The 10178-nt window shown below is 39.7% G+C and overlaps 1 protein-coding gene and 2 long non-coding RNA genes across 3 annotated transcripts in view; all 3 read left to right on the forward strand.

Annotated features, from left to right (window-relative positions):
* LOC137970782 (M protein, serotype 2.1-like) overlaps positions 1-4384 on the forward strand; it is a 7618-nt gene extending 3234 nt beyond the window's left edge. Inside the window, exons 4-8 of the mRNA XM_068817352.1 lie at positions 1096-1179; positions 1976-2059; positions 2701-2784; positions 3275-3358; positions 4244-4384. Coding sequence (XP_068673453.1) covers positions 1096-1179; positions 1976-2059; positions 2701-2784; positions 3275-3358; positions 4244-4384 — 477 coding nt within the window. The remainder of the gene's footprint in view (positions 1-1095; positions 1180-1975; positions 2060-2700; positions 2785-3274; positions 3359-4243) is intronic.
* Positions 4385-4488: 104 nt separating this feature from the next.
* LOC137981076 (uncharacterized) lies at positions 4489-6755 on the forward strand. The gene is made up of 3 exons (XR_011118553.1): positions 4489-4565; positions 5657-5740; positions 6714-6755. It is a non-coding gene; the product is annotated as an uncharacterized lncRNA (long non-coding RNA).
* Positions 6756-6939: 184 nt separating this feature from the next.
* Positions 6940-9348, forward strand: LOC137981194 (uncharacterized). The gene is made up of 3 exons (XR_011118556.1): positions 6940-7004; positions 7178-7224; positions 9299-9348. It is a non-coding gene; the product is annotated as an uncharacterized lncRNA (long non-coding RNA).
* Positions 9349-10178: the final 830 nt, after the last annotated feature.

Consider the following 10178-nt stretch of genomic DNA (forward strand, 5'->3'; position numbering starts at 1 on the left):
CTTGAAGGATCCTTTGACTTTTATAACGGATGTATGCACAGTCATCTCCTCTATTGTTCCAGTAACTTCTTCACTTCACTTCTTCGGCTTCTTCGTGTGTAGAAACGCACTGCTCGGGCTTATCCTTAATGCCGCTTTTTCTGTAATATTTCACTCTTTTGTATAAACTTAGTATTGAGGGCCACATGTTAGGTTAATTTGTTACCTTCTTCAAATAAAGTATTGTATTGTATTGCATTGAACGCTATTATTTGCCAGGGGATTAACATAAGAAGAAATGAGGACCACGAAAGAAAGCTTGAAAAGCGCCACAAAAGATAGACATCCAACAACTAAATTATTACATGAACTATAGACTCCTCGATTTTATTGTATTTACTGTGTTATACCCGCGTCGGGTGTAAAGGTATCTATTCCAAAAATTCGTTGCAACGTTGCGTGAAGCGTTGCGGGAAGTAGACCTCAATTCTACTTACTGCAACTAGTCTCGCAACGTTTTTGGCCGTTGAAGGGTATGTTACATTGGGCAATGTGTTGTTTAACTTGTCTCGCCATGGCGTTGCGAGACAAGGTGCATAAGAAATTGCACAGTGTAACAGCTCCTTTAACGATCTATTGCTTTTAGAAATGAACCTCGTGTCCAGCTAAAGGACATTGTGCAACGACATGTTGCACCGACAAAACGTTGTGTAGTACACACTGAGGCGACATGCGTAAGGGTCGTGTAGCGGGGACATGTAGCAGAACTTCATGGGATACGTCGCGGGGACAAAATCAGCCCCAATTTGGTGTTGCACAGTTATAAAAGTACCAGTTCACGCGAGGGGACATGTCGCTGCAACATGTTAATGAAACATGTCCGGCAACATTTTCGTGTTTGTGCACATGTTGTCATTTTATCTCTGCTACATGTCCCCGCTACACGTCCCTGATATATGTCGCCTCAGTGTGCACTGCACACGCTGTGGCTGCAACATGATCCCTCCTGTCTGCCCACCTTAAACAACATTTCATATTCACGTAATATGTTTTCAATAATTGTCGAACTCCAATTTCGTATCTCTTTATAACATTCTCATGTTTTCTTCATTGAAGAGGAAAGAACTGGAAGCGGAACTTGCGGCTAGAACAGAAGAAGAAAAGGAATTGAGTGACGAGACTGAAGCTCTCAAGTCGAAGGTATATTACAAGCGTAGTCACACAACACATATTTCTCAGTTGCGGCTGTTTACCTCTGTACCAAAATGAGTCTTGAGGTGCAAAAATAAAAGTCTAGTGGCAAGACTCTATACATGCATCATTAGCTTACCGCATTATATCCGATATTGCTGCCGACTCAGTTTTGCACAGAACTCAGGGCTAATTTCGCACAGTATTGAGGAAATCAGTGCCTTTTAAGCTTCAGATTTGATTGCAGGGCTACGGTGAATGAATTTTGATCTTATTTCATAAGTTAAACTACAATCTTGGACAAAAAGGGTTGAGAATATTAAAAACAGGGGTTGCCTTAGGCACTACGTCCTCAATACCGCACCCTATCACCCATCCCCCTCCCCCCTACAAGCAATGTTGATAAGCCCAGATACGGGGGGGGGGGGTGGGGGGCAAAAAGAGGGCTTGTTTTTCATACTTGTGATCATAGTTAATCCCAAAGGAGAATTTTCCCAACAATTTTGTCCAAGATTGTAGCTCGGATATAAAGTACACGAAATCTCGCATTGGGTATACTTCTTTTGCGCGCCTTAAACTATTAAATGCTGTAAGGGAATTTACCTTGTGTTGAAACAGTTGGTGAGCTGAAAGGCAAAATTATGCTCCTGTTAGAAAGATAAGTTATCCTTCTTGATATTTAGGTTTTGCAGACAAAATGAAGACATTGTGTCGTTTTTACAGCTCAAATACGGAATCCAATTCGGTTCCGTATTTAAGGTGTTTTACGTTTTTGCAGTGTTCACTAAAGATTTCTTGATTGTAGGTAAAGGAACTGGAAGAAAATCTCAAAGCTATGAAAGACGAGCATAATAAATTAAAGAATGAAAACTCATTGCTGCAATCAGAGGTACGCTTATAGCTCCAAATTATTTTATCCCCAGGGGAGTCATTCGACTTTTCTACTAAAATTACAAAGGCTGAGGCCAGAATTATAGAAATTCATTGTGGGAATCCTTTACTCGATTGTAGGTGTGTGCAGTAATCGTCTCCATTTTTCGGAGTGCAAAAAATGCCAAACGTTGCTATTGCTTTGGCTTGCCACTGTAGCTGGAAGTCAAAACAGTACTTGCATCGCCTTTTTAGCCAAGGGAATTCACTACTTGCACAATCCCATAATACACCTCTATTACCCCCCAAAACGTTTGCATAACTATTGTTTGCAATTTCTCCTGGGACATAAAAATGTCCCAGGAGAAGTCGAAAACAATGCCTATGCAGATTTTTGGGGGGTAAAAGGGGTGTATTATGGGATTTGTGCAAGTAGTGAATAGACTCAAGGTACAGTCTACTCCCCTCCAGGTCAAGTTGTCACATATTACTCCCGTCCCAAGCAACGACAGTATTTGACTCAACATGAGTCAACCATTTATCAACGCCAGAATAATAGAATCTACCTCGCTTTCTGCAACTCAGCCCCAATGAATGAGAATGAGACCGAATCATGAATCGCGTCTGTAGGAGTCATTTGTATTTTCTCAATCTTTCTAGAGAAAAGAAGTGGAAGACAATCTCGACGCTAGTAATGGAAAGGAAAACGAGTTAAGAATTGAAAACGCCTCGCTGAAGTTAGAGGTATAACAATCAGCAAACCTCACTCCTTTCTTTCATACCTTGTTGCAACGAAACAAAGTTATAAGGGACACATCATTTTTCACGAAAGGGGGTTAGGGATAACTGGTCATTAACGATGCGCAAGAAAAGTAGAAAGGAAACGAATCTTTTACAAGCTCAGTGAACAAGTCCAGCTTGGTGGTGTATACATTCACTAGGTCATGCACTGAGAGGCCGCCTGGTAAAAAAACATCTTTGAAATGAAAAACATTGGTGCTCCTGCATGGTCAGCAAATCGTTTAGCGCAACAAAAGGAACATAATCGGCGCCATCTTTGAATGCATCTGTCCTCTAATGTTTATATAATTACGACATAACAATTTGATGAGTAGTTCCTCAGCAAAAGCTGACTACGTGAAGACAAAATTTGATCATCTTGAATCAGTTAAGTCAGTTTTCACGTCAGTTTCACTTACAAACTGTCACTCAAATGTTGTTTTCCTTATTACAGAGGAAACAACTAGAAGAAAGTCTCGACGCCTGTAGAGAAGAAGGGCAAAGATTAAAGTCTGAAAACTCTGCGCTAAAGTTAGAGGTACACGAACAGTAACATTTACTCTAATCTTTGATACCCTTTGAAACACTGTTTAAGTCCTATCACCACAATGCGTTTATTGTTTGAAAACGAATAAGTTTTAATCCGTTTCCACACTAAAACACCCTAAAACACTCAATGACTTGAACGGGACTTTTAAAAACTGTTTCTGCAGTGGAGACTTTGAAAATGCGCCAGTTTTGTGTAGAGTGATACCCTAGTGGGTGCCTTTGGATATTTTTTCCAAGGTTCATGGAAACGCTACGCGAGACGAAGGAAAAGACCAACCAGGGTAACGAAACTAAGGGTAACGTCCGCACGTATCCGGATATTTTTGTATCCGCAACTTTTTCTTTCCGGATTGAAAAATATTTACATCCACACGTAGCGTATTCAAATCGAAGTTGCCCGTCCACACTAATCGATCAGCTACTGGATCAGCTACCTTTTCCAGATTCCCAATTGTATCCGGATTCACTAGAGTACTCAGGACTCCTCAAGGAAACAGAGGTAACAGAGAATGCGCCATGAAGCCCTCGGCAGCCATCTTGAGAATTGGAACTGGGTTCGATCTTGTTACGTCATCCGGATAAAAAAAATTTCCGGATTTGGCGTCCACACGGTTCCGGATTCATATCGGATTAAAAAATATCCAGTCTGGGGAGCGTATTAAAAGAGTTCCGGATTCACTAGCGAATTCGCCGGCTACGTGTGGACGGAAGGCGTATCCGGATAGAAAAAGGTGCGGGTTTAAAAACACTCTGATACGTGTGGACTGGGCCTAAGATTCTTTTTTAAAAAAAAGATGAGCGATCATTGGTGTGGATGAGCCTCAAAGTCTTCGTTTTTGTTGCCGCTCATGTCAGTGCTATATTTTCTTTGTAGAGGAAAGAACTGGAAGATAATCTTGTTGCCAGTTTATACAAAGAGAGTGAATTGAATATTGCAAACGCTGCGCTGAAGTTAAAGGTAAAGGACCCAAAATTACCTACGGCTTGTATTCTCAGGAGAGGAAAATTAGGATAGGTGTTGTTCTGTACTGTTATGTGGTTGTAAAATAAATTGAAATAGTGGAATGAAAAAGTACACTGCAGTCGAGTTGAATTTTTTCAATTGCATGCAGAAAAAAGAATTGGAAGAAGACCTCAACACCAGCAGAGACAAGGAAAGTGGATTGCGGATCGAAATCGCCTCCCTGAAGTTAGAGGTACAGAAAACTGCAGAATTTACTATTTTCTAATAATACATTAACATTTACAGGCGGAAATCATTGCAAAAGTGGTGAGACAGTTAATTTCTATAACGCGACATAAAGTGAATAACCAGCAGTTTAAGTCTCACCTACACGTCAATGAAATGTCAATCAAGTCGACAATCTACACGTCAACACAAAATCAATGAAGATTATTCAAGAAGTGAAGAGACCTTACTTCTATACAACGCGATATTATTTATATTCAAACTAAGATAGGGAATCACCAGCTAATATATAGATTTAGCCAAGCCTAAAAACGAATTTAGCCTGCGATCAAATTGAAACCCAGTACCTGGTCAGCGGTCAACTTAAAAAAATCAGCCGACCTTGATGAACTCTAAACTTGAGCCCGCGATATGGTCACGTGATACTGGTCACATTGGCATACATGGAGGAGTGGACATACGTACGGTCGTGCGGTCATACGGTGAACCAAATTTTTTTACCCCATAGATCCGCTAGGAAAGTCTCACCGACAGGTCAATCAAACTTACATCAGACGTGTGTTTTCCCCAAAATTTCAGTTATCCCACATATTTTCACAAATTTGTCAAAGTAAGATGAAAATCGAATTGATTTTAAAACAAATTTTTTGCATTTTATTTTTTAATGAAAAAAAGTCTTAATTTATTCATGTAGAAATCAATCTCAGCAGTTCTCGGATTCCGTTCAATTCTGAACTTTTCAGACTTTCCTTTTGCTACTTGACGCGGCGTTTCGTCTTGGCCAAGAGACTCTTCAGAGACCTTATAAATTCAAAGGCAAACTCGTTGAGCATCGCGCCCAGAGTCCCGTTCGCAAATTCTAGATGTTGACACGAACATTTCACAAATATTTTACAATAGTTTTGCTTTTGTATACATTTCCTTTCGCTACTGCAAAAAGTAGCGTTTATAACTCCGAACATCTTTAATCTCAAAATGCTGCAGTACTAGTTCGCAGTTGAATTACATATCTTTCACATCCATAATCTTCAACGTAAAAATTATTCTTGCGACTTTTCCGTACATTTGTTTATATCCGATCGTCTGTTTATTTTGTAGAAGAAAGGATTAGAGGAAAATCTTGAAGCCGGCAAAGAGAAGGAAAACGTGTTGAAGAATACAAACTCCTCTCTTAAATCACAGGTAATCAAAAAGACGCCGCTAGTATTTTCCTAGGAGTAAACTTCATCTTCTAAGACTTGTGTTTAATGGGTTGTTCGGCTTTGGAGGCTTAAGGTAAGAGAAATTTGAGGCTAAAAGGTAAAGAATATTCGTCTGGTAAACGCTGTTTCAAAATTCTTTCACAACATTCAGACAATTTGAAATGTTCGCACTAGCGAATACCTTCCCTTTTTCATGAATGATTTTTACGGGTTTATAGTCACGTATTTCCACCATGAAGCTTGAGAGAATCCATCACATTCCATATGTTCAATTCTGTACATTAAAGCAAACCAATCATCACCTGAACCTGTTTTCATAACCTCCCTTCTTGACCTAGTTTCCTTTGGCCTTGGCTCAGTAATAAAACCTCCGAACTAATCACCAGAAAGCCACAGTCGGATTTTTCCACTTTCCCCATGGCAAGTCACCTTGGAAAAATTACACATCTTCGAGGAAGTTTTTCTCTACGTTTAAAACTTCGCTATAACCTTTCCTTTGCCTCGGGTTATTGAAAGGGCCAGGCTTTTGGAACAGGCCCGGAAGATCTGCGTGCTTTCATGAATCACCTTTTTGGGTGAAAGAGTTTCGGACACTGAATTTCAAGAGTAGAAACGAGCAATTATTAAGGTTATTAAACTCTCAATTGGCCTCTTTGACGGTTTGAAGATCTATCTATTAGGAATTATGCTTCATAGGTTTTTAAGTCCTAGAGCTTAGCTGCATGAGACCTATAAGAAACGTCAGAAACAGGTCCTTGGCTCTGGGGTTGGATAGAAATGATTTGTTAGGTTTTTGAAAATCAGACGGAACTATAAATCTTACGTGATTTGGATTCCCTACGGTGTGAAAAAATAGTCTCCAAATAAAAATACTCTTAATCTGACTTTAATTATTCTGTTAAAACTGAAGAACCTAAATTCTGATTAATTATGACGTATTTCCATTTTTTTAGCTGTCCGAAATAGCACACAAGCTGTGCGAGGGGATAGAGATGGTGTCATTTTTACGAGAAGAAGTATGTTTTTTGTATCCACTTCAGTTTCTATGAGTCACTTACGGTGCGTTCGATTGACCATATTCCGGAATAAGAATACATGGAATAGAAGCTCGAAATCCTTCGTTTTTACGGAGATTCACAATTTTAAACATATGTTTATTATCCATGTTGCTTCTTTTTTAGTTGGCTTCACTGAACATGAAACTTTCTGCAACGGCATCAGAATTGGCTGACAAGGAAAAAGAGGTGAAAAATGTTTGTCCTTGCTTTACCATGGCTCACGCGGTAAATTCATTAAATCTGAATCAAGAACAAGCCTCTTTATATCTGAATTAGCTTCGATAGCCTTTTCCATTGGATAGTGCCAACCTTAATCGAGCATGTGTGTAATAAGCCAATGTAATGTTCTTAATCTGCAGGTTCTTAAAGCAAAGTTGAGAAAATGTTTGCACTGCAAAAGACAACGGTAAATGAGTGTTCCATACTTAGGGCCTGGCTAAACTAGGAAACATTGTTTCCCTGGGATTGCTGCTCGGGTGGCTAAACTGGAAAACAATTGCTTCGCAAGCAAAATTTGCGCCCGGGACGCAATATGTGTTTGACCTGATTCAAAAACATTTTCTTGCGTCCGGGAAGCAAGATTTGCGTCCGCAACAATGTTTGTCAAGTGGCAAAACTGGGAAACATTTGCGTCCGCGACAATGTTTCCGCAGCAATGTTTCCTTGTTTAGCCAGAACCTTAAACATACTTATAACTAATTCAGTTCTGAAAGTTTTTGTCCCCCGTTTTCGCAAAATCGTGATATGCGCGGATGCTCTTGTTGAGTTCCACTTCATAAAGTAAACTAAGTTTAACAGGTTTATTACTTTTGTTAACGGCGCTGTTACACTGTGAAATGTTTCGTGCAACTTGTCTCGCAATGTTTTGGCGATATTGTGGCGGGACAAGTTGTACGAAACATTTCACAGTGTATCACACCCTGCAATGGCCAAAATCGTTGCGAGACAAGTTGCACGAAAAGTAGAACTTAATTGTACTTTCGGCAACTGCTCTTGCATTTTGTCTCGAAACGATTTTGGCCTTTACAGGGTATGCTACAATGTGAAATGTTTCGTGCAACTTGTCCCGCCACAATGTCAGCAAAACATTGCGAGACAAGTTGCGCGAAACATTTCATAACTGCGCCTTAACTTGCCAAATCTTTTTTTCATTCACTATCTCTTGTACAAGCGTGATATTCGTCATTTCCGCTCTATTGTCCTTGGAGTTGTTTTATGTTCTTATAGGGTTCATATACATGTATTTCTGTGTTTGTGGAAGTAAAATCTTTATTTTTATATATTTTTAACAATGTGAAGTGGATAAAGTAGTATTTTCTGCACCAGTGTTTCGGATTGCCATCGGGCAAATGACTTTTCAAGCACAAATACCGGAATAAACGACGTCATTAACATAAATTAAAAAGAAAACAGAAAGAGAAACAAAATCGGTTTGCTGCAAGCGGCATGAAAGAACGTCATCAGGACCTTCGGAAGATTTAAGTTTCGTTTCAAAGTTTTATATGAAAGTGACTACTGTTACACCTTTTGGCTATTAAAATGAATGACTGAGACGGAAATTGTTAGCCCCGGTAGATGAAATGGAGAGATGATATTCCAGTTTTTCGATGGTAACTCTGGAATACTCGGGAAAAATCCGACTGCTCTTTTGCAAGAGTCGAACCTTGACCTCCCGACTTCTAGTTCGGATGTTCTAGCACTGAGCTATAGGAGACGCCTGCCAGCCGGGCTATTATCTACTACAATGAACTATTGTAGGTTCAGTTGACAATGGTCCCGCCATACTGCTCAGTGGGACTGGAATTTTCGAAATGGTGGATTATTATCAATACACGTGGCCAAATGACAAACCGCCCTCTGTAAAACGCTCCTTTTTGCGGGCCAAACGGGAAATGTGCGGGCTGAAAATGCATTTTCCTCCCTGATTCGGATTGGCTGAAGAGATGTAAAACAACTTTGCTCGGTCGGCAATCAGATCCTAAGCATACCATTTCAATGCCAGAGTTGGCGCAAATTTATGTAGATGAGTTTTTTTACACCATTTTTTCTCAGTTTTTCTCTTGTGTAGCTGATCGTATTGCAGCAACAACTTTCCATACCATGTTTCATGCTACATCTCAGTATAATGATAATCACATCACTTTTGTTGGACACATAGTTTATTGCCATTTCGCTCTGCTAGGGCGCAAATGATGCTACTCGGGCCACAAATGAACTATATGCCTTCCAAAAGTCGTGTGATTGTCCTATTCTCGCTATTGAAATGAATATCTTTAACGACCTGGATCAGTGCCACGAGTCTCCTACATTTCAGTGGTAGAGCATCCAAACTACTCATCGGAAGGTTGTAGGTTCGACTCTTGCAAAGGAGCTCTCGGATTAAACAAAAAAGATATGTTGATACGCGTTTGTTAAGTTTTGATTTTAACATCATTCTCTGTTCTAAACAGCAGCTAACATGATCGATTAAACTTGTTTAGAAAGCAATATGATGACCTGATGGCAGAATTCCAGATTCAGGATAATTTCTTCAGAAGCCAAGTGAGTCATTTTCTCTAACTTGCCGAATATTGTAACTAATTGGTTTGATGTAATATGCTGACTTGAATGTCATCACTGATGAATGGACTGTGTGACATCTCATCATCTATTTGCTGATGAATTTTGTATCTGCTACCGCCATTCAAGCTCATTTGTAATCTCATTTCATACCAAATAACTGTCACAAAAAAATAGCTGACTTAGATTAATATCATGATTGAGAGCGTGAACGTCAATAGACCTTTTAGCAGATACGGTAGCCATTTTGATTTCTATTGTTTCGAAAGACATTATGGGATGCTCAGGGGGCAAATTAATATGTATTTGCCCCCTTGGAATCCCATGATAGCCATTTTATATAATAGAAATCAAAATGGCCGCCTTATCTGCTAAAAGGTCTATTGTCAGTTTTGCAGGGGATTTGTCAGCTGAAGTTGTTTTATGACCCAGCTCCCTAGCAGATTGGAAGTTTTAGGGGAATAGAATTTTACCACAAACAGCAGCCTGCCGTTTGCCAAGTTCATGTAGACGCTATGCGAAACTGATATCTCCGGCTATTGTGAAAATCATAGAAGAACTTTGTTGAATTAAATTTCAGTTGCAGAGAGTGAAATTTCAGGCTGAGATGCACTGGGTAAGTGACTCAAAAAATGCTTATTGTTACTAATAAAGCCCCGTTCAAACAGATGCAACATTGTTGGCCGACAACTCCCAACATTGTTGGTTGTTGAAAGTTGTTGCACGAGGTTTGAAACTGATCAACTTTTGAGCGAACAACTCCCATCATTTCTTTTGTTCTGTGATCACCGAAGGGTTGCG

This window comes from Montipora foliosa, chromosome 1 (genome assembly GCF_036669935.1).
Source record: "Montipora foliosa isolate CH-2021 chromosome 1, ASM3666993v2, whole genome shotgun sequence".
Lineage (NCBI taxonomy): Eukaryota > Metazoa > Cnidaria > Anthozoa > Scleractinia > Acroporidae > Montipora > Montipora foliosa.